Source organism: Triticum dicoccoides, chromosome 2A (assembly GCF_002162155.2).
Source record: "Triticum dicoccoides isolate Atlit2015 ecotype Zavitan chromosome 2A, WEW_v2.0, whole genome shotgun sequence".
Lineage (NCBI taxonomy): Eukaryota > Viridiplantae > Streptophyta > Magnoliopsida > Poales > Poaceae > Triticum > Triticum dicoccoides.
In genome coordinates, this window is record NC_041382.1 from 153,620,169 (window position 1) to 153,645,117 (window position 24,949).

General features: G+C 47.9%; 1 protein-coding gene across 1 annotated transcript; it reads right to left on the reverse strand.

Moving 5' to 3' along the window:
- Positions 1-4,895: 4,895 nt before the first annotated feature.
- Positions 4,896-7,057, reverse strand: LOC119353952 (probable leucine-rich repeat receptor-like protein kinase At1g68400). Its single transcript, XM_037620654.1, has 2 exons — positions 5,553-7,057; positions 4,896-5,455 (listed from the first exon to the last, which is right to left on the reverse strand). Exons 1-2 carry the CDS (start codon positions 6,826-6,828, stop codon positions 4,926-4,928), a joined length of 1,806 nt encoding a protein of 601 aa, XP_037476551.1. The 5' UTR covers positions 6,829-7,057; the 3' UTR covers positions 4,896-4,925.
- Positions 7,058-24,949: the final 17,892 nt, after the last annotated feature.

Here is a 24,949-nt window from a genome sequence, read left to right on the forward strand (position 1 = left end):
ATATTAGGGATGATAGACTACTCATATTAATAAGGAATTTCTTCTTTTTCGGGAGCCCATTCAAACAGAACTTCAAAGTTAAGCGTGCTCAGTTTGGAGTACCGATCGGGAAGTTGCACCCGGCCCCCGGTTGCTCCCAGCCTGGCTCTGAAAAACAACCTCATATGCGACATCTGCAAGTTGTTTGGTTGCCTTCATATGGACTTCCTACATTAGGGGATCAACTTTGGCACGTTGTTTTGTTGTCTGCATTGTCTCGGCGCATACAACTACATGCTGTTTGGTTGCCCGCATGGGGTATGATTAAGAGCTAGCACTTGCCACACAGGGTTAAGAGCTAGCAGAGGAAGGGGAAGAAGAAATGCAGTGTGCGCCGGACCATGGTGACTGCGGTGGATAGTGGCCGTGGCGCCGTGTCCGACATGACTAGCATGGAGTCGTGGACGAGCGACCCCGTCGGCGGCACGACGAGCGACACCGTCAGGAACTAGCTGTGGTGCTCGCGCAAAGACAGTCAACAGAGGAGGAGAATCCAGAGCTCGCGCCATGGTATCGTCAGTGCAGTGGACGAGAGAGGAGGCCGAGATGATCGACGTCGGAAACGACTCCAGTATAGTAGGGCGAGAGAGAGGAGGCCAAGATGATCGACCCCGTCGGCGGCGCGGTGAACTGCAGTGTGCACGGAGGCAGAGGACACAAGAAAGCAGTGTGCACATCGTTGTAGCGTCAGTGTAGTACGACGACAGAGAGTAGGCCGAGATGAGTGACGCCGAAAACGACTCTAGTGTAGTAGGACATAGGCAAGGAGATCAAGGGGAAAGGCTTCGACATCGAGAGGGACGAATAGGAGGGCTCTGAGTAGAGGACAAAGGAGCTCGACATGGCGGCGTCATTGCAGTAGAGTGTTGTTCAAAGAGAGATGAAGCTACGATCATCGAAACCAAAAATTTACAACATGAATGTTATGAGGAACCGCGAGATTAGGCTGCTGGTCAATTTTTTTTTTCAAATGATCGATCGTGTGCGACGAATCTAACAAAATTCGTCCAGAATAGCTCCAAGCGGGAAGACAAAATTAAGAACTTACGGCCGACGAAACTACGAACCGATCGCCTGAATGGAACCGTAACATAAAGGTACATCTTTTTCGTGTAGAACTTACCTCGAATGAAAGCACCATTGAGATCAAAGGGAGGAGATTAGATAGGAGCTTAATGGAGGTTGAAGAAGACCTCAGGTCACCTCACATCCCTCCCGTCTCCACTTGTGCAAGGGCCTGCTTGTTTGCGCTCGGCTCGGCCTGGTTCACCAGAAACTGCCGATTCAAGCGTTTTCAGCGAGCCAATCTCTAGGCTGTTTTAAGAAGCGTGCAGGCCCAACAGTGAAATCAGACAACTAAACAGACCTCTTGCTTCGTGTGCGGGCCTGGATAGGCTCCATGCGGGCAACCAAACGCGCCCTTAGTGAATATAGTGTGTCCCATTGATCTGATTTAAGCAACTTGGATTAGAACTAACATCCAGTTCTTGAAAGCAACTCCGCCTATGTTGTCTCAACATAGCCGGTCCCAAGCCCGGGTAAAGGAGAAGGGTTGTGATAGGCTTGGCGAGCCAACGTAAAAACTCAGCCACTCTTATGGAGATGAAACCCAAAAGATTTTCGTTGGGGCGTAACCCTCTCAGCGACGCGCCACATCGGAACCCAGGTGTGGTGGAAAGTGAGCAAGGGTCGGGCCGTCACCCCCCAAGTGGCGCGCTGTATCTTGATCCGGATACGGTGGCAAGTGAGCGAGGATCGGGTCGTCGCATCCTTAGTGGCGCGCTACATCGGCGCCCGGATGTAGTGGAAAATGAGCAAGGGTCTTCGCATTTGACTCGACGGGTGCGAAGGGTAAGGAAGCTAGCCGAGCCTAGGAGGATTTGCTTAGGTAGCTGGAACGTAGGGTCTCTGACAGGGAAGCTTCGGGAGCTAGTTGATGCAGCGGTGAGGAGAGGTGTTGATATCCTTTGCGTCCAAGAAACTAAATGAAGAGGACAGAAGGCGAAGGAGGTGGAGGATACCGGCTTCAAGCTGTGGTACACGGGGACGGCTGCAAATAGAAATGGCGTAGGCATCTTGATCAACAAGAGCCTCAAGTATGGAGTGGTAGACATCAAGAGACGTGGGGACCGGATTATCTTGGTCAAGCTGGTAGTTGATGACTTGGTTCTCAATGTTATCAGCGCGTATGCCCCGCAAGTAGGCCACAATAAGAACACCAAGAGGGAGTTCTGGGAAGGCCTGGAAGACATGGTTAGGAGTGTACCGATTGGTGAGAAGCTCTTCATAGGAGGAGACCTCAATGGCCATGTGGGTACATCTAACACAAGTTTTGAAGGGACGCATGGGGGCTTTGGCCATGGCATCAGGAATCAAGAAGGAGAAGATGTCTTAAGCTTTGCTCTAGCCTACAACATGATTGTAGCTAACACCCTCTTTAGAAAGAGAGAATCACATCTGGTGACTTTTAGTAGTGGCCAACACTCTAGGCAGATTGATTTCATCCTCTCGAGAAGAGAAGATAGGTGTGCGTGCCTAGACTGTAAGGTGATACCTGGAGAGAGTGTTGTACCCCAGCATAAGCTGGTGGTTGCTCACTTCCGCTTTCGGATTCATGTCCAGCGGGATAAGTGTGCCAAAGTCGCTAGAACGAAGTGGTGGAAACTCAAGGGGGAGGTAGCTCAGGTGTTCAAGGAGAGGGTCATTAAGGAGGGCCCTTAGGAGGAAGGAGGGGATGCGGACAATGTGTGGATGAAGATGGCGACTTGCATTCGTAAGGTGGCCTCGGAGGAGTTTGGAGTGTCGAGGGGAAGGAGAAGCGAAGATAAGGATACCTGGTGGTGGAATGATAACGTCCAGAAGGCGATTAAAGAGAAGAAAGATTGCTTCAGACGCATATACCTGGATAGGAGTGCAGACAACATAGAGAAGTACAAGATGGCGAAGAAGGCCGCAAAGCGAGCTGTTGGTGAAGCAAGGGGTCGGGCATATGAGGACCTCTACCAACGGTTATGCACGAAGGAAGGTGAAAGGGACATCTATAAGATGGCCAAGATCCAAGAGAGGAAGACGAGGGACATTGGCCAAGTCAAATGCATCAAGGACGGAGCAGGCCAACTCTTGGTGAAGGACGAGGAGATTAAACATAGATGGCGGGAGTACTTTGACAAGCTGTTCAATGGGGAGAATGAGAGTTCTACCATTGAACTAGACGACTCCTTTGATGAGACCAGCATGCGTTTTGTGCGGCGAATCCAGGAATCTGAGGTGAAGGAGGCTTTAAAAAGAATGAAAGGAGGCAAGGTGATGGGCCCTGATTGTATCCCCATTGAGGTGTGGAAAGGTCTCAGGGACATAGCAATAGTATGGCTAACCAAGCTTTTCAACCTCATTTTTCGGGCAAACAAGATGCCAGAAGAATGGAGACGGAGTATATTAGTACCAATCTTCAAGAACAAGGGGGATGTTCAAAGTTGTACTAATTATCGTGGAATTAAGCTGATGAGCCATACAATGAAGCTATGGGAGAGAGTCATTGAGCACCGCTTAAGAAGAATGACAAGCGTGACCAAAAATCAGTTTGGTTTCATGCCTGGGAGGTCGACCATGGAAGCCATTTTCTTGGTACGACAACTTATGCAGAGATATAGGGAGCAAAAGAAGGACTTGCATATGGTGTTCATTAACTTGGAGAAGGCCTATGATAAGATACCGCGGAATGTCATGTGGTGGGCCTTGAAGGAACACAAAGTCCCAGCAAAGTACATTACCCTCATCAAGGACATGTACGATAATGTTGTGACAAGTGTTCGAACAAGTGATGTCGACACCGAAGACTTCCCGATTAAGATAGGACTGCATCAGGGGTCAGCTTTGAGCCCTTATCTTTTTGCATTGGTGATGGATAAGGTCACAAGGGATATACAAGGAGATATCCCATGGTGTATGCTCTTTGCGGATGATGTGGTGCTAGTTGACGATAGTCGGACGGGGGTAAATAGGAAGTTAGAGTTATGGAGACAAACCTTGGAATCGAAAGGGTTTAGGCTTAGTAGAACTAAAACCGAGTACATGATGTGCGGTTTCAGTACTACTAGGTGTGAGAAGGAGGAGGTTAGCCTTGATGGCCAGGTGGTACCTCGGAAGGACACCTGTCGGTATTTGGGGTCAATGTTGTAGGAGGATGGGGGTATTGATGAAGATGTGAACCATCGAATTAAAGCCGGATGGATGAAGTGGCGCCAAGCTTCTGGCATTCTCTGTGACAAGAGAGTGCCACAAAAGCTAAAAGGCAAGTTCTACAGGACGGCGGTTCGACCCGCAATGTTGTATGGCGCGGAGTGTTGGCCGACTAAAAGGCGACATGTTCAACAGTTAGGTATAGCGGAGATGCGTATGTTGAGATGGATGTGTGGCCACACGAGAAAAGATCAAGTCCGGAATGATGATATACGAGATAGAGTTGGGGTAGCACCAATTAAGGAGAAGCTTGTCCAACATCGTCTGAGATGGTTTGGGCATATTCAGCGCAGGCCTCCAGAAGCTCCAGTGCATAGCGGACGGCTAACGCGTGCGGAGAGTGTCAAGAGAGGGCGGGGTAGACCGAATTTGACGTGGGAGGAGTCTGTTAAGAGAGACCTGAAGGATTGAAGTATCACCAAAGAGCTAGTTATGGACAGGGATGTGTGGAAGCTTGCTATCCATATGTCAGTCATGAGTTGGTTGCGAGATTTTATGGGTTTTATTTCTAGTCTATCCTAATTTGTTTGGGACTAAAGGCTTTGTTGTTGTTGTTGTATCCAGTTCTTGAAAGCAATACCCTTTCTTGCCTACAGGCTACTTCTGCAAAGCTCGAAGAAATTCCGTGACACTACACCAGCAAAACACTACATGAACTCGCTCATCATGGTGAGCACCTGCGCCATCCTGGGCCTCTCCTCCGGCGCCTCGGCGGTGCACAGCACGCCGATCTTCACCATCCCCATCGTCTCCTCCCCTTCTCCCTCGTCCTCGCCGCCGTCCGCGGCGCCCTTGGCGGTCACCACCGCCAGGAGCACCATCCCGAAGCTGTACACGTCCGACTCCTGCGTCGCCCTCGCGCCCGGCGCCGTCAGCTCCGGCGCCGCGTACCCGCGCCATCCGCCGCGGCCCGACACCGCCTCCGACGCCCGGTCCAGGAACAGCTCGGGCGGCTGCGGGCCGGACTGCGGGACGCTGGCGGCGTAGCGCATGAGCCCGCACTCGGAGACGCACGCGGCGCCGCGCTCGTCGAGGAGGATGTTGGACGGCTTCACGTTCCCGTGCACCAGCGCCGGCCGCGCCGGGAACGTGTGGATGTAGTTGAGGCCCTGCGCCGCACCGAACAGGATGCCCTTCTTCGTCGCCCAGTCCAGGCTCCTCGTTCTGCCGCCTCCACCTGTAACAGCCCGTCAGCAAGCACTTCTTGCATCAATGGAGATGTACAGCGCCATTGAAAATTCACGGCTGATTTGCCATTTTTTGAGCGCACATACCGTTGCCTTGCGGAAGGGACTGGAGGCTCCCGTTGGGGAGGTAGTCGTAGACGAGCAGCCGCTCGCCGTTGGAGTTGCAGTAGCCCCTGAGGCTGACGACGTGGCGGTGCCGGAGCCTGCCGACGAGCCGCATGTGGCGGTCGAAGGCCTTGCTCCGGCCGGGGAACTGCAGGGCGCTGAGCCGCTTCACGGCCGCCACGATGCCGTCCTCGAGGACGGCCTTGTACGTGCTCCCGGACACGCCCTTGCCGAGCACCTCCGCCGAGGCCTTGAGCAGGCTCTCCAGCCTCAGCTCCTCGCCGCCGTCGAAGCAGACCAGGGCGCCGCTCTTCTGGCACTTCTCTTCACCACTCCTGATCTTGTCTTCCTCCTCGAAGCAAAGAGACGCACTGGATTTGGAATCGTCGTTAGAGGGCCTCAGCTTTCTTCTCATGTAGATGAACATGGCCACAGAGATGGCCAGCGAGATCGCTATCAGCACTGCATTGCCAATGCCAGTGGCCACGAGTGCGGTCATGCCAAGCTGACTGAATCTTCCATTACTGGAAGAGCTCGGACTGCCACTCGATGTATTTGTTGCTGCAGTAGGAGACTGAGCGACACCAGTGGTAGCATTTGAGGCGCTATCTTCCACTGCATTGTAAGCATGTATACACCTCGGAAGAGGCTTGCTACAGAGATCGACATTGCTGCCGAAAGACGAGCTCGGGAATCCCGACAGGGAGCTGGGGATCTCTCCGACGAGCTCGTTACTCGACACGTTGAACCTTCTGACCATCGGCAGGCGCAGAGCCTGCAAGCCGCCATGGAATCCGTTGTGCTCTGCTCGCAGAGTGACCAGGGAAGGCAGCGAAAGGTTGAGGCCTCCGCTGAGGTTGTTGTGGGAGACGAGCAGGTGCCTCAACCTTGGGCTCGTGGAGTTGTCCAATGGAGGGAGAGGGCCGGACAGGGAGTTCCTCCTGACGGCGAGCACCCTGATCTGGGTGAGCCCGAGGAGGGGAGCCACGCTGCCCACCAGCGATGCGTCGTCCAAGAAGACGCCCGCCACCCTCCCCCTGGAGCACCGGACCCCGAGCCACGCGCCGGAGCATGGGTCGGGGCCGACCCAGGTCTTCAGGACCGTGACATTGTTGGGGTTGTAGGCCTTGAACGAGAGGAGGAAAGGGAGGTCGCGGTGGCCGCCATTGGCGACCTCACCGTGCACAGGCCATGTTGCAAGATGGAAGAGGAGGATCACGAGGGGGGACATGGATAAGCAGTGGCGGAAACGAGGCATTTTGGTGGATGCCCTCTCGACTGATGAAGATTGGACGAGTTTTATAGCAGAAAGAGGAGGTGAATGCTGCGCGGGGAGAGCGGGGATTTTTGAAAAATCTCAATTGTGGAGAGATCTCAACTGTAGAAGCGTGGGGAGGCAACAAGCAGAGCTCCAAAAAGGAAAGCTAGGGAGTAGCGCAGCATGGCGGTCCTCGAGGAGGACAGGGGGAGGGCAACAAGCAGATGAGGCGAAGAGAAAGCAAACAAGGCGCCTTTTTCTCTCTCCCTCGGGCAGAAGGAATTTGGACGTTTCCGGGGAGGAGGCCGATGCGTGGCTCGGTGCGTCCCGTGAGCCGCCATGGACATGGTCGCCGTGCGCGTACATGCATGCTCCGCTTTGTTGAGATGATCGAAAAGTGAGGGAGAGGGGCTCTTGGTTCCATGGCGCGATGCAGTGTGGTGCGTGGGAATCTTGCTGGTGGCTTCAGGTGCCACAGTAGCCAATAGTCAAGATTCCTTCGTGTGTCGTCTGTTCGACTTTTTCTGTTTTGGTCGTGAGAGCTGGGCCCACAAAATTTCCACTTAACGCAGGTCAGTAGTGCGCACTAACCAGGGCAGCGATAATCATCTCTCAAACTTACCTAAAAAATCTCGCAAAAAAACTTACCTGAACTTCCTAACTAAACCTCCCCATGATTTTTACGGGGTGAGCCCCTTCCTCCCCCTATCTCTCCAATCACAGCTCTTCACGTTTCCTTTTACGTAAAACTTGTAAGTTTTTTTTTTGAGGATAAAAAGTTGTAAGTAATCTTACGTAAGTCTAGCATTACTCCGAAGGCAGCCCAGCATTGACGCAGTCACTATGACACAGCAAGCATCAGTTCAGCGACGACCGTTGGATGGAAACCCAAGGGCTGCCACTTCGGGTTCTTTCTCCCCACGCCACCTCACCGGTCTGACCTCCCCAAGTCGGCTCTTCCGCTGGTCCACCATGTCGTGGGTATCCCTCAAAACATGGGCCTTCTTCAGCGTCGCCCCCCCTTCCCTGGTCGTTCCCCACATCCACACTCGTCAATTATCTGCCTCACTCTTGTCGACGCCGCTGCCGGCCGTGGGTTCCCTTTCTCCCGCTCGTCCCCATCGGGGACACCGCGAGTCGGCCATACCACCACTGCCTCGACCTTGTTGCTCTGCATCTTCTCTAGGATTTGACTAAAGCTACACAAAATAAATAAGGAGGACCAATAATGGCAAACTTCTTTTGAAAGAAATGGTTCGGCCCAACCCATTTTCATTGAAAACAAGGCCACATAAACCGTTCACAACGTTCAGGAACAATCAGAGTATCTACACCAATCAAAGTACCGTAGATTTTCGTACATGCCAAACAAACTAACATAACAACACTATAGACTACAACACACTCAAGACAGATGATCACTCAATGTCTCAAACTAGTTCATGTTTGCTCGTAGGAATTGCCGGCGGTGCTCATTTGTTCTATCCATGGGCAAGATCATCTCCAGGCTATTCATAGTAGTTCTTCCCGGAATGTTCTAGCAGTAAGAGGCATTGTATCACTTGACAGATTGTGAGCTGCCGCACATGATATTCCACCAATGAAGTGAAGATATTATTTTTCATAAGACACATCTGACATCCTTCCAAAAATTTCCTTGAAAACAGGCATCATTGCGCACAGTAGAGAGGCTTTACATAGTAGCACTGGTAAGCGTGTTATACACACCATCTGTTTAATCTGGAAATCCATTTACGGTAAATAGCAAGCATCCACATATGCATGTGATGCACATTGGAACAATTCAGAAATATAAGTCCAAATAGCTATAGCCACAATACAATCAAAGAAAAGTTGTTGAGTAGTCTCCCACCATCACAAAACATGTACGTAGATAATATCATCAACGAACATGTCTTCATTTCAGAAGGTTGTCCCTGGTGAGGATTCTATTGTTAACCACAAGCCAAAGGAACACATGAAATATGAGGGCAAGGGTTAATAATTTTCCATAAATATTACCCAAAAGCACCAAAATTGATAATATGATGGAGATATTTAGAAGAGTATAGGCCAGAAGGCTCATAACTCCTGGGTTTATCCAAACCCTCCGTTACTTGAAACATTGTATCAAAAGTAGGAGTTCATTCCACATGGACATTAACTAATAGTTAACACATCTCTAAAAACTAAGATCAAGATAGAACCATCTAACTTGAGCAACCAGACAATTTTTTTATTGACAAATGTCAAATTATTCTCAAAAGTTTTTCGAGTGAGATCTTCCACCCAAGTATCATGCTGAAATTTGGCATTCTTACCATCCATCACCTCCATCTATAAAAGGGTCTAGAGGCTGACATGGCCCAAGTCAAGCCCTTCCGAAAGGGAGAGCCAATATTGCTTTGGGTTGCGAGTATTATATAAATAGTCTAGCAGGATTTGCCAACTTCTATTCCCTCCCACAAAATATCATCCCGAGAAGCTAGCAAGGTCATGTTGAAGTCACGAATATCCGAGACTCCAATAATACCAAACAACCTTTTCTGGATAGATAAGCCCCGAATAGCAAGTTGGTTTCTACGAAAAAAGAATAACAAGTTGGTACTTGTGTGAATCACCGAGATGGGCCCAAAAGAAATGGGATATTTGAGAGTTGATGTCATGCATGACCAACTTGGAGAATTTTATTTCGGATGTCATATGCAGAGGTATACTAGAAACACAAGTTTTGAGAAGCACATGCTTCCCCTGGCAGGAAAGTTAATCCCCACCATCCAGTCACAATATTAATAATCTTATCTACCACGTGTTGTATATCATTTTTTGTTAGTTTAGAATAGGAACACCCAAAATACTTTAAGGGAAATAGTTAATTTTACAGCAGAAGACCCGAGCAAAGAACTTAGCAGGCTCATCATCCAAGTTACTAGTAAGCATGTCACTTTCATGGAAACTTAATCTTCATTCCATATAGCGATTCAAAATAAGAGATAAGCCATGATAACCCACAAGTATAGGGGATCGCAACAGTTTTCGAGGGTAAAGTATTCAACCCAAATTTATTGATTCGACACAAGGGGAGCCAAAGAATACTATCAAGTATTAGCAGCTGAGTTGTCAATTCAACCACACCTGAAAACTTAATATCTGCAGCAAAGTATTTAGTAGCAAAGTAATATGATAGTAGTGATAGTAGCTACAAGACTTCAGTACGATGGGAGAGGCAAGGAATTCCAGTCCTTCGATTTCAACGGGGACGTCGTTGCAAATCATGGAGGTCCGACATTGGCCCACGAGAGTATGTACTAATAGCAAAGTGTTTAGGTCCTCGCTTTTAATGCCATGCATGAATGCAAAATCCTTTGACATGAATGAATGTGATGCACCTGTATCAAATAAAACAGATGCTGGTGCTGAATTTACGAGGAGTGTACCCATCACGATAGCGGGCTGGTCTAGAACTTCATTGAGATCAACGTGGTTGGCATGGACACGACCATAAGACTTGGCATTGTTGTTGCGGGGCTGGTTGCTTCCACGGCCAGTTGCTGGGAGGGCCAGTTGATTTTGGTTCTGATTGCAATCCCTAGCACGGTGACCTGGTTGACCACACTTGTAGCACAGACCATTATTGGGAGTGGGAACAGGAGCTTGTGGTGGTGGAGCTGGAAGTCTTGGCTGCCTAGTTGGAGGAGCAGGCAGAGGAGGTGCATCATAGGTCTGCCTTGGGGCAGGTGCATTCGGCTGGTACATGCTGTTGGGAATCCATATCTTGCGCTTCTGCGAGGACGGGCCCAAAGATGAGCCTGTGTCACGGTTGCGCCCGTGAGAGCTCTGGTATTCCTGCAGACCAGTTTCGACATTGATGGCCTTGTTCACCAGGGTAGTGAAATCAGCAAAGTCATGCACTAGAAGTGCAAGCTTGATGTCAGCTTGAAGGCCATCACGGAACTTCTCCTGTCTGCATGCATCAGTTGCAATGTCCTCTTCAGCATAGAGGGACAAGTCAAGAAACTCCCGCTGATAAGCTTCAACAGTCTTGTTGCCTTGGGTGAGGTTGCGAAACTCGCGCTTCTTACGGTCCATGACTCCCTGAGGAATGAAGAGAGCACGGAAGGCAGCTTGGAAGTCTGGCCAGGTGATGATTGTTCCAACTGGCAGAGTACGCCTATGGCTGTCCCACCATTGAGCTGCGGGTCCCTTCAGGAAGAAGGAAGCAAAGGTGACATAGCTGGCAGGGGCTACATCAGCAGACTCCATCTCATAGGTGATGTCACGGAGCCAGTCATCAGCATCCAGAGGCTGAGTTGAGCTGCGGTACACAGTTGGGTTCAGGCGCATGAAATCCTGCAGAGTTACTGGGGTTGGCTGCTGGTTCATATTGGGGCGAGGAAACTGAGCCATCATATTCTCTATGAACTGACGATTCATCTCAAGCTGTCGGATCATACCAGCCATGTACTCAGGCGGTGGTGGGAGGTTGCCACCACGTCCACGACCACCTGGTCTAACCATCCTGCTAATATATAACAGGGGTAGTTCAGCATCGAGAAATTTTTAAAGACAAGAATCATTCATGATGAAACATGCACAATGAAAGCAGCACGATAGATACTACATAGTAGTCGTCATATCTTACAAAAGAGATCATGCATAAAGTTCGATACACAGAGTTCAGTACATAGATTAATACATCATAGGCGGCACGCAGGCTCGCGACGAATGCATCTAACACTAACAAGCAAGCCTACATCAGTCCCAAAAGGAACTGTGGAGGTAGGTGTAGCCTGACAGCTGGTAGTGACGCGAAGGGAAGACCTCCACGCGAGTAGCCCGGGGTCCGTGGATACTCTGGTGCGGAACCCGATGCGTAGGTGGCAGGAGAGGACCAAGTGCAGGAGAGTAGCCTCCCACATCTGGCCAGCCGACGCCCTGGGGCATCACGGTCCTGGCAGGGTAGATGGCAGAACGCGACAGATCACCAGAGCGGACAGAGGGGTGAACAACGTCAAAGCACGATACAGGTGCTGACGGGTGGTGTACAGCTCGTGGCGAAGAGCTCGGTTAGCTCTACCAGCCCATCAGCATGCAGAACCAGGTTCTGATGGTAGAAGGGCTGTCGGGTGACAATGGAGTAGGCAGCAGTGTAGTATCCCTCCGCACCAACATCGGATGCGATAGCAATGTGCCTGAAGGGGGAGGTATCCAACTCCTGATACTCTCCACGAAGACGTGTCAAAGCAGCATAAGCAGCATCGTGGACCAGCATGTCGATAGTCACTCCAACACCATGAGCAGTGTGCATCACGGTAGTGGAGTCATACTCCCGAGAGTAGAGGTGTACGATGGCACGGTACTGCTCCTGATTGAAGTCCTGATACTCCTCATAGACGGTGTACTCAAGGTGCCAGCGATAACCCAGATAGGTCATCATCTCAACCAACACAGCAGGTGATCCTGAGGCACCAATGGCCATCGTGTGGCGCACGACCTGCCTCGTGGGTTCCATCTAAAAACAAAGATGTTTTCACAGGAGTCAAATGACAATATGGATAATGTTCAAATACTACTCTAAAGAATAACTAGGGCTTATCCAACTTTGGGGTGAACGTGGTCACGGGATCCTAGTGTTAGAGTTAGTAAAATCATTCAACCCGAGTAGGAGAGAGTTCAGAGTCCCAGAGTAAGGATCGAGGAGTAAAAGATCCTAATACCACCCAGATGGCGACGTGGGCCCGTAAGGCACACAACCATGTTAGTAAATTTTTTTGCAATGTCTAGACTCGACTTCGGCCAAGGACTGTGGAAGGGGATTCCTACAGGCAGTCGACTCTGATACCAACTTGTGACGCCCCCGATTCAATCATACACTAATCATACACGCAAACATGTACGATCAAGATCAGGGACTCACGGGAAGATATCACAACACAACTCTACAAATAAAATAAGTCATACAAGCATCATATTACAAGCCAGGGGCCTCGAAGACTCGAATACAAGAGCTCGATCATAGACGAGTCAGCGGAAGCAACAATATCTGAGTACAGACATAAGTTAAACAAGAATGCCTTAAGAAGGCTAGCACAAACTAGGATACAGATCGAAAGAGGCGCAGGCCTCCTGCCTGGGATCCTCCTAATCTACTCCTGGTCGCCGTCAGCGGGCTGCACATAGTAGTAGGCACCTCCCGAGTAGTAGTAGTCGTCGTCGACGGTGGTGTCTGGCTCCTGGACTCCAACGTCTGATCGCAGCAATCGGGTAGAAGGGAAAGGGGAAAAGAGGGAGAAAGCAACCATGAGTACTCATCCAAAGTACTCGCAAGCAAGGAGCTACACTACATATGAATGCATTGGTATAAACTGGAATAAGGCTATCATATGTGGACTGAACTGCAGAATGCCGGAATAAGAGGGGGATAGCTAGTCCTTTCGAAGACTACGTGAAAGTGCGTTATATCGACTAGAGGGGGGTGAATAGGCGATTTTTATGAAAGTCTTCACAACGTGGAAGTTATGAAGACAAACAGTAGAGATATGCCTATTACTATGCAGCGGAAGTTAGACTACACTAGGCAAGCCATGGTCAAGTATCAACAGAGTGAAAGCACAGTGACAAATAGCTGTAGTGTAATTAGGATCAGGTAGGAAGATACTATGAAGCCAAACAGATCATACACTCACGCTGTGAAGACAAAAGATAGAACAGGCACGCAATGACTTCACAATGAGGGATCAGTAAGTAAAAAGAAGTGAAGATGAAACCAGTGACTCGTTGAAGACAATGATGTGTTGGACCAGTGCCAGTTGCTGTGACAACTGTATGTCTGGTTGGAGCGGCTAGGTATTTAAACCTTAGGACACACAGTCCCGGACACCCAGTCCTGAACACGCAGCTCAGGACACCAAGTCCTCACCGTATTCTCCTTGAGCTAAGGTCACATAGTCCTTGCCCAATCACTCTGGTAAGTCTTCAAGGTAGACTCCCAAACCTTCACAGACTTTGTTCACTGGCAATCCACAATGTCTCTTGGATGCTCTGAACGCGGCGCCTAACCGTCTGGGATGCATAGTCCTCAAGTGTAATAAGTCTTCAGATCACACAGACAAGAAGACTTAAGTGATGCCCAATGTTCTCTGGCTCTGGGTGGTTAGGGCTTTATCCTCGCAAGGAATTCTCTCTCTCAAAGGCTTCGAGGTGGGTTGCTCTCAAACGACAAAAGCCGTGCACTAAAATCTGAGCAGCCAACCGTTTATGGTTGTAGGAGGTGGGCTATTTATAGCCACTTGGCAACCCGGCCTGATTTGTCCGAAATGACCCTGGGTCACTAAGGAACTGACACGTGTCTCAACGGTCAGATTTCAAACTCTCATGGCAACTTTACTTGGGCTACAAGCAAAGCTGACTTGTCCGGCTCTGGACAAGATTCGCTCTCATTGTCTTCACTCGAAGACATAGGTTTTTGGTTTAGGCATCACTTCAGTCATTCTGACTAGTTCTCCTGGACCCCACTTAACAGTACGGTGGTTCCTATGACTCAACACAAAAGAAAAAGAACTACGAAAGATCTAAGTCTTCGAGCTCCATAGGCTTCATAACGTGTCTTCTTTTGTCATAGTCTTCAATGTGAATATCTTCATATACCACCTTTGGCTTGAATGTCTTCATACATTTTTAGGGGTCATCTCTGGTAGTAAAACCGAATCAATGAGGGACTTCTACCTGTGTTATCCTGCAATTCTCACAAACACATTAGTCCCTCAACTAGGTTTGTCGTCAATACTCCAAAACCAAATAGGGGTGGCACTAGATGCACTTACAATCTCCCCCTTTTTGGTGATTGATGACAAACTAGTTGAAGTTTTCAACGGGGAATATAGTCTGTGAAATTGTAAAGGATGAGGAATTGTCTTCATAAGTTGCAAGGGCTCCCCCTGAAGATGTGCATATAAGTTAATTTGCTTTTGGAATGCAAATGCACATGGCAGGTTGTACTTGTGGAGATCCACTTCAGCTTATGATGACAATCCACTATGCATGTGAAAGTATATGAAGATAATGACATGCATAATGGAAAATGGACGTCTGCAGAATGAGATAAGTGCGGAATTGATCGTCGCACATGCGGAATTTATCTTCGCAAAACAGGGTGGCAAACAAGTAGCAGACGACCATCTGGTTTAAGTGTTACAACTCATAAGAACCAAATGTAAAACGAGAGTTGTAAGCACGAAGCAAAATATAACAAAAAATAAAGCACCCGCCCATATGGACCCGCTTGAAGACTATCAACCCATATGCTTCTCCCCCTTTTGTCAGTAAGGACCAAAAAGGGTTTGAAGACATAGAGTGTCTACTCGTTCCCAGGAGCAGCAGGGTCGTTGGAGGTGTTTGGCGGTGCAGAAGAGGGTGGTGGTGAAGTTGCATCGTCTTCATCCTCGATGACTCGTGCAGTTACTGTTGCAGCAGATGAAGAGAACTCAGAGTCTTCAAGTGATGGTGTGCTTCGCATCACATCCCTTCTAGGAGGTGTGGTGTCAAACTTGAATCGCTCAGTGAAGCCATCCTCTTCAAGTTCAGCTTCAGTACACATCATTGATAGCCCTTTCCATGTACGACGACAGGTTTCATGGGTAACGAAAGCATTCTTGGTGGCAAGATTTCGAAGACGATTAACATCCACCAAGAGGCTTTTCATCTGACGCTTTAGCCAGTCATGATGCCTATCTTGTTTTTGATGAAGGGCCACAAGAAGCTCTCGATCATTGAGAACACGAGCGCGCTTCTTGGGTCTTGAAGCAGTTGCACTGTCAGTGGCTTCAGTTGAAGCAGGGTGTGGTGCACGTGTAGTGCCAGCCAAAGGATACACCCTGGAGATGGCTTCAACACCTTCAACGTTTTGAGTGAAGCTCTGGTGTTCTGCATTCTGAAGACTCAAAGGTTGCTTGGCAGGCTCAGGATATATAGCTTCAGCAGATGTATCCACATCTAGCAAGAAGATCTGATGGTTGCGGGCTGAGGGCTGATATGAGATCGCAGAGTGAAGCTTGACCAGTCTCATTACCCAAGGAGCATAGAACTTTAAACCAAACAGATCTGAGCCTGATGCAGCTAGTTGGCATATGAAGAAGTCCTGTGCATTGAAGCATTTGCCATGAAGGATACAAAACAGCAGAGTCTTCATTGCACCCTCGATCTTGGCATTTGGAGAGTGCCCTTTGATAGGCCAGAGAGTCCGCCGGATAATGTGATAGATGGTTCTGGGCAGGTACTCAAAGTCTTCAACAAAGAACTCTATTGGATAAGGAGCATCGTGTGGCAATGGCTTCATCATGGAGAGCATCTGACTCATATTCGGTTCAGGCCTCTGGAATATGCTCTCAAGAGCTTCAGTGTGTAGTGGACAGCCTTCCTCAAAGAATTCGCCAGGAGTGGGCAGGCCGGTGAGCTCAATGATATCAAATGCATTGGCTTCGTGATGGACATTGCCGGTCATCCACTCCAGGGCCCAAGTCTTCGGATCTCTGTTGTATCCTTTGATGTGGAGGATGGCATAAAATTGCAGTAGAAGCTCTTCGTTCTAGTGCTCTTCATCAGTTACAAACTGCAGCAGACCCACTTGCTTGAAGCAATCCAATTCTTCCTCTAAACAGGGCAGACCAGCAATGGCTTCAACATCAAGGCGCTTGTGCGGGAAGATGCGACCTTGGTTGTATAGGATGCATGAATAGTAGCTGCGCTGAGGATAGCTCCAGAACCTATCTGATGAAATCCTTTCCCTTGAATAGGGGTTCTTGGAGCTGTTGAAGAACGTATTATCTGCCTTGAAGCTATTAATGTTAAAGGATCCAGGTGCTGATGCAGGACCTGGGAACCTCGGCAGCCGTGGGACTGGCTTCTGGACATGAGGCCTGTGCTCAACATGGTAATCAAATTGAGGACCTGCAGCAGACTCAGGAACAGAAGTGTCTGGATCAGTAGCTTCGCTGTCTTCTGAAGCTTTTGGTGGGGAGGGCTCCACATTGGCCTCAGTGTTGGTTGTGGCAGCCTCAATTTTTTCAGCCTCCGCTTGACTAGCTGGAGGGTCGGTCACAAGCACGTTCTCCTGGAGAACTGCTTCTTGGTGGAGCATAGGAGTGGGCTCTTGTGGTGCTTCTTCTGCAGCTGATGCAGCCGAAATGTCTTCAGCATAGACTTGAGGCATTGGACCTTTGCGAAGCCTGCGGAATGTAGACGACTTCTGTGGGGTTGGAGTGGGCTGGGCCTCATTGTCTTCTTCCTCTTGAGGGCGATCCGCCCATGACGCATCTTGTGCAATTGGCGTCAGAGGACGACCAATGCTGATGAGTTCGCTGTGTTCATACTGAGGAAGGGCTACATCATCTTGTACATTGTCCTGATAACCAATGTCTTCAGCAGCGATGGGTCGGCTGCTGGTATGTCTTCAGCTTCAGGAGCCTCTGTGGAAGCAGGCTCATGAACTGTCAGTTGTCGTTCTGCGTCAGGATAGACGACAGAAAGGGGTTCAACCATCAAGGGCTCTGTGGGAGCAGCCCGAGCTTTCTTGATCTTTCGCTTCTTCTGAGTGGGGGCAGAAGGAGAGGCTTCAGAGTGTTTCCGCTTCCTGGCTTCAGCCTCTGCAGTTCGCGTCTTCTTGAGCTCTGAAGCGGTTGACCGGCTCTTTGGCTTCGAGCCAGTCGTTGCAGTTGGGAAGACAATTGGAACTGCTACTTGCCTTGGTGCCTCTAGTTCAGCCATAGCAGGCTTCTTCTTCTTCTTCGCAGCCATCTTGGGGTCGATGCCAGGACGCCCAAGTGCCTTGCGCTTCTCGGCCTCATTGTAGGCCTGCACACATCTGTCTGCAAGAGTCTTCATTCGCTCCCGCGAACCTTGAGCTTCTGCATGCTTCTTCAGAAAGTTTTCCTTTAGTTCGTGCAACATGATCTTGAAGCTCTTCACTTCTTGTACGCTGAGCTTGGTCATATGCTTCTTGAACTGAGCCTTTTCATGATCAATTTTCTGCTTCAGTTCAACAATGCGCTGGGCAATTGCAAGTTCTGAAGCAATAGCGCCTTGGAAGGCGACGCTGAGGCCAACAGGCAGCTGCAGATCTTCAAATCTGATGTTTGGTGTGGCAAACCATTCGTCGATGAAGTTGTGGATGATGGCGACATCAAAGAGAGGCAAATTGTTGAAGATTTCAGCTTCTTCTTTTCTCTTGATGAGCTACTCGAGAGCGTCATCTCCAAGATCTTCATCACTTGACAGATCAATGGCTTCGCTGCGCAGAATGTTAGCAGCTGTGAGCTCTTTGCCGGTGTGTGGCTGAGGCATCTTGGCCTTCTGGGGCTTGGAGACGCGGATACGTCTTCAGACTGCACACTGTCTTCAGGAGGTGCAGTTGCCAATGGCTTCGCCCTTGAGATTTTTGGTGAAGGGGCCGGCTTTGAAGCTTTTGGCTTTTTCGACTGCTTTGGCTTCAGTACAGCAGGAGCTTCATCAGACTCAGAGTCAGCTGGAGAGTCATTCACGGCAGTCCCTTGGACTAAGATGCGGGTGATGAGGCCCTCAAGGTTGGCATACGGACCGATGATATTGGGTTCTGCGTCGCGTGTGCCATCTGCCCTTGGTGCGGAGGGACCAGGGTTGAAGTCTAACCCAAATTTCTTCTTGTTCTGCTTCGCTGATTGTTGGGCAAACTGGAAGTTGCGCTTGAACAGATTATCGTCACGACACCAGAGTAGTGACGACGGATGTGCATCATCAGGCTGTGGCCCATGAACCATGCATGGATAGAAGCTTTGGGCAATAGCTTCATCTCTGGACCTGGGTACAAGGTTCTTGTATAAGATGTCTCCCCACGGTCTTTTGATGGCACTTTTCTCAGCATACTCTTGGGTTGTGAAGCGGTATTTGAACCATTGCTCTGCCCAATAGCGTCGAATCCATTGGATTCGGGTCTTGCGCTGACCATAATTCTCTTCAGGATCTGTTTTATACATTTCTGCCAGGTCTTCAGGCAGATCTTTGGAAGTTTCTCCACGTCGCTGTCTGCCCCCTTCCTTGCTGCTGCTTCTGAAGCCATAAACTTTAACTTGAAAGGCTTCAAAACTTTCAAAGGCTTCAAAGGCTTTCTTTTCTGGACCAATAAGAACTGGCTTCAGGAGAATTTATGTGATGCTGTAGGAATTCTGCAAATGAATGCAGACTATGAGAACTGAAGGATTCTCCCACGGACATGTACCTGTGACAGCATTAAGGTGCGAGGGAAGGGGAAGAGGTCATATGCATTCTCAGAAGGTTTTGAAGATTAATCAGTTTAGAAGACATTGACCTCATCGTGCGAAGACATTCACTCATAGATAAGAAGTTGGTTCCAGATTTGTACGAACCCACAAATCAGTACAAGTGAGGAATCTAACTACTTCATGAAGCACAAGTGAATATACTAGGCATGTTATGAGATGCAGATTGAGAGATCTAACTTGTGTGAAGAGAAACTTCTTATGGTAGAAAGTGACAGAACCATGAGATCAAAAGGGGCTGTAAAAAGAAGTTTTATTTACCACACTTGGAACTGCTAGACGGAGTGGGAGATGATGCCGAGCAGTTCAATCCTCCATGCCCTAACTTGGCGATGGAAGACACCTACGGCGACGGCGGAGAGGACGATGTCCGCGATCGGCGTGAAGACGGCGTCAGAGAAGTTGCGGCAGCGAAGCGCTTCGTCGCCGGCATCGTTGAGAGCTAGCGGTGGCGCTAGGGTTCATGCGAGGGTGGAAGAAGGAGATAATGACCGCGGCAAGTGTGAATTTATAGGCGCAGGGGCGGCACTGTGCTATTACACAGGTGCCCCTGGCGATTCGCATCTGAGGAACGCGTGGCCAGTTTGCGGAAGTTTGGGGTTTGTTCCACGTCCCACGCACGCCTGGATTGTCGGGTGGTCGTTCCTGCTTCTCCGCATTTTATGTGGAGGAATGAGCATTGAAAATGGACTTTATGGTTGTCTCTATATCTTCTGCTGACAAGGACGCAGTGAAGACATTCGACAGTTTCAATAGAATGCATATGACTTAGAGAGATAGAGTTTGAGATAGAAAGCATAGAGAAGTTTGGGGTCCGATCACATTCACTTAGTTCAGAAGATTCAACACGAAGACATAGCTATAAGTGAATGCTGTAGAGGACAGAACACTAGCGTATATATATATATATATATATATATATATATATATATATATATATATATATATATATATATATATATATATATATATATATATATATATCTATAGTCAACATAGTGAAGATAATCATGAAAATATGTTGAGTTCAAAGCCAAATCAAACGTGAAGACATTGCAAGGTAACGCCATGAGTGAAACACTTCAAAATGGAACATTTGGTGGTGGCGTTACCCACCGTATAGGAAGTATTAGACCCAGACACGGTGCACAATTATCGTGGCGCTCCGAAGTCAAATTCCACATTAATGTATTCACACTTAGAATGTATGTCTTCATTGATTGAAGATAAACTTCACTTCGTGTGTTGCACATCTAAGTCATCAATATGCATAAGGGTTAGGATGTGTGCCTGATCACATGACATTTGAGGATTCCAGGATATTTAGCTCACACCGTAACTTGCAAAACCTCTTCTCATCCAAGGGCTTGGTGAAGATATCTGCCAATTGCTCTTCAGTGTTGACGTGTATGATATCAATGTCTTCCTTCACAACATGATCTCTGAGAAAGTGATGACGAATTTCAATGTGCTTTGTCTTTGAGTGCTGAACTGGGTTGTTGGCAATCTTGATGGCGCTTTCGTTGTTGCAGTAGAGTGGCACTTGCTTCAGATGAATGCCATAGTCCTTGAGTGTTTGCTTCATCCACAGAAGCTGAGCGCGGCAAGATCCAGCAGCAATGTATTCAGATTCAGCAGTGGAGAGAGATACACAGTTCTGCTTCTTTGAAGACCAACATACAAGTGATCGTCCGAGAAAGTGACATGTGCCTGACGTAGACTTGCGATCAACTTTGTCACCAGCATAATCAGCATCAGAGAATCCAACCAAATCAAACTCTGAGCCCTTTGGATACCATAATCCTAGAGTTGGGGTGTGAGCCAAATATCAAAGAATTCGCTTCACAGCTAAGTGATGCGACTCCTTTGGTGCCGCTTGAAATCGAGCACACATGCAAACACTAAGCATAATATCTGGCCTAGATGCACATAGATAAAGTAAAGAACCAATCATGGAGCGGTATACCTTTTGATCGAACTCTTTACCATTGTCGTCAGGACCCAGATGATGTTTGGCTGGCATTGGTGTTGTGAAGCCTTTGCAGTCTTGCATACCGAACTTCTTCAGGCAATCTTTGAGATACTTCTCTTGAGATATGAAGATGCCATTGTGTTGTTGTCGTATTTGAAGACCAAGGAAGAACTTCAGCTCCCCCATCATGGACATCTGATATTGCTCTTGCATCATATATCCAAACTCTTCACTGTACTTCTGATTGGTGCAGCCGAAGATAATGTCATCCACATATATTTGGCACACAAACAGTTCACCATCATATGTCTTCGTGAAAAGAGTGGGATCTAGGGAACCAGGTATGAAGCCTTTGCTCTTCAGGAAGTATTTGAGTGTGTCATACCAGGCCCTAGGGGCTTGTTTGAGGCCATACAGTGCCTTGCTGAGCTTGTATACCATGTCAGGATGTTTTGGATTTTCAAAGCCAGGCGATTGTGCAACATACACTTCTTCTTCAATCTTGCCATTGAGAAAGGCACTTTTCACATCCATTTGATATAGAAGTATGTTATGATGATTTGCATAGGCCAGCAGTATGCGTATGGCTTCAAGCCTAGCCACAGGAGCAAATGTTTCATCAAAGTCAATGCCTTCCACTTGAGTATATCCTTGAGCAACGAGACGAGCTTTGTTTCTGACAACTTGACCATGCTCATCTTGCTTGTTGCGGTATATCCATTTGGTGCCTATTATGTTGTGCTTTCGTGGATCAGGACGCTTAACCAGTTCCCATACATTATTCAGCTCAAACTGTTGAAGCTCTTCTTGCATAGCTTGAATCCATTCAGGTTCCATGAAGGCTTCTTCAACTTTCTTGGGTTCTGATATTGAGACGAATGCGAAGTGCCCACAGAAATTTGCTAGCTGAGTTGCCCTTGAACGAGTGAGTGGACCAGGTGCATTGATGCTATCAATTATTCTTTCAATCTGCACTTCATTGGCAACGCGAGGATGTACAGGGCGAAGACTTTGCTCTTGCTGATCTGTGTTGTTGTTGGGAGGAATGTCTTCAGGCTGAGCATTGTCTTCGTGTTGATCAGGTGCTGAGATGATAAGTTCTTCTTCAGGATGAGCTTCAGAAGGTATAATCTCTCCAGTTCCCATTAGCTTGATTGATTCACTAGCTGGAATTTCATCAAGCACATTTGGCAGTTGCTCTCTTTGTGAACCATTTGTCTCATCGAACCGCACATCCACTGTTTCAACCACTTTGTAATGAAAGAGATTGAAGACTCTGTAGGAGTGCGAATCCTTTCCATATCCAAGCATAAAACCCTCATGTGCTTTTGGTGCAAATTTTGAGGTGTGGTGTGGGTCCTTGATCCAGCACCTTGCGCCAAATACTCTGAAGTAACTGACATTTGGCTTCTTGCCAGTTAGGAGTTCATAAGATGTCTTGTTCAGAAGCTTGTGAAGATAAACACGATTGATTGTATCGCATGCGGTGTCAATGGCTTCAGTCCAAAACTTTCTTGGAGTCTTGTATTCATCTAGCATCGTTCTGGCCATCTCAATGAGTGTTCTGTTCTTGCGTTCGATGACGCCATTCTGCTGTGGCATGTACGGAGCTGAGAATTCATGTGTGATGCCCAAGGTATCAAGATATGTATCAAGGCCAGTGTTCTTGAATTCAGTGCCATTGTCACTTCTGATGTGCTTTATCTTGGCGCCAAAATTGTTCATAGCTCGATTGGCGAAGCGTCTGAAGACATCCTGCACTTCAGTCTTGTAAAGGATTATGTGCACCCAAGTATATCTAAGTAATCATCAACAATGACGAAGCCATAGAGGCAAGCAGTAGTAGTAAAAGTTGAGTAGTGAGTGGGACCGAAAAGATCCATGTGGAGCAGTTCAAAGGGTTGAGTAGTAGTCATGATTGTCTTCGAAGGATGTTTTGCCCTCGTCATCTTCCCTGCTTCACAGGCACCGCATAAGTGATCTTTCTTGAACTTGACGCCCTCGATGCCTATGACATGTTTCTTCTTCGCAAGGGTGTGGAGGTTCCTCATGCCAGCATGCCCAAGCCTCCGATGCCAAAGCCAGCATTCTGAAGCTTTTGCAAGAAGACATACTGCAAGTTGTGGCCCTGCTGAGAAATCTACCACATACAAATCATCTTTCCGATACCCTTCAAACACTAGAGACTTGTCAGATTCCATTAGTACCAGGCAACGATATTTTCCAAATATTATGACCATGTTCAAATCGCAAAGCATTGAGACAAACATTAAGTTGAAACCAAGGGATTCAACAAGCATGACTTTATCCATGTGTTGATCCTTTGAGATTGCAACTCTACCTAGACCCAATACCTTACTTTTACCAGTGTCAGCAAATGTGATGTGGCTCTTGTCAGATGGACGTAAGGTTGAGTCCATAAGAAGGCTTCTTTTGCCAGTCATGTGATTTGTACACCCACTATCAATAATCCATTCTGAAGACTTTGAAGACGCTGGTGTCGTACCCTACAATGCAGTTAGGGGGATAGGCTCCACGAAGAGAATTGTGAAGCAAAAACATTTGATGAACCAGTGGGTTATGAAAACTTAGATCCAGATTAGGACTAATAGGGAGAGTAGCATGCGATTCAGGAACGAAGTACATAATGATGCCATTCGGGCATTTTATCTTGCTCCCTACAAGATTTTTAAGGTCCCCAGCAATAGTGTCAGAAGATTTTGGTTTTCTGCTAGAGACCTTTCCCTACAAAAGAGAGTTAAGCCTTCTTAACCATCCACATCTTCAAGGGTGGCTTAGAAGCAATAAGTCTAAGTGCAGCATCTGAAATTTTTGGCTTTGAAGCCTTAGCAAACAGTCTTGCAGGTGGACAATAGTACTCATAAGAATAAGCAGAATAATTTTTGGTCATATGAACATGACGGTTTGATGAACCGCTCTCATATTCATATGCCTGAGTATGGTTTCCTTGCAAAACATTTGCGTTAGTGTGACTCAGGTGAGTCCTCTGTTTGTATGAAGCCTTTGGACCATATGAAGCCTTTGGTCTGAGGTTTGTCTTCTTCAAGTGAGGTGTCATGAAGACATTCACAGGAAGATTTTCCAGACACTTTTTCGGAAACCAGATCTTCTTCATAGGCGGTCCATTCCTACAGTTAGTACCAATGTACCTGACAAGCACTTTACCATTCTGATTCTTAAACAGTTTATAGTTTGCATCAAAGGATTCATCAATGATAATGGGGTTAGCACAAGTAAAGCCGGATAAATTGGATGGATCTGCTGAAGGTTCCTTTGCAGCAACCCATGTGGTTTTGGGGTACTGCTCAGGTTTCCAGTAAGAGCCATCTGCATTTATTTTCCTTACGAACCCAACACCCTCTTTCCTAGGGTTTCGGTTCAGAATCTGCTTCTTGAGGACATCACGTAATGTCTGATGTCCTTTAAGACTTTTGTACATCCCTGTTTCAAGCAATGTCTTCAACCTAGCATTCTCATCAGCAATAGCAGTGGTATCCTCAGCAGAGGGGTTAGTTACCACATCAACAGTTGAAGATATTGCAACAACAGTAGCAGTGGAACATTCAGCAACAGAAGTAGCATTATCACGCTCAATGCATTTAAGACATGGTGGTTCAAATCCTTCCTGAGCGGAACTGATCTGTTCGGCACGATGTGACTCGTTTTCCTTTTAAAGATCTTCATGAGCCGCTCTCAATTTCTCAAGTTCTTGCTTCCTTTGAAGATAATCATAGGAAAGCTTTTCATGAGTTGTTGAGAGAGTATCAAGACGATCTTCAAGTTCCTGATACTTAACATGAAGATTTTTTATGTCTTCAAT

Bases quoted from the DNA above. Each gene is read 5' to 3' on its own strand.
- LOC119353952 (XM_037620654.1), bottom strand. From the start codon at position 6,828: ATGCCTCGTTTCCGCCACTGCTTATCCATGTCCCCCCTCGTGATCCTC. The intron at 5,456-5,552 runs GTATGTGCGCTC...GGGCTGTTACAG, and splicing joins GTCCCTTCCGCAAGGCAACG to GTGGAGGCGGCAGAACGAGG.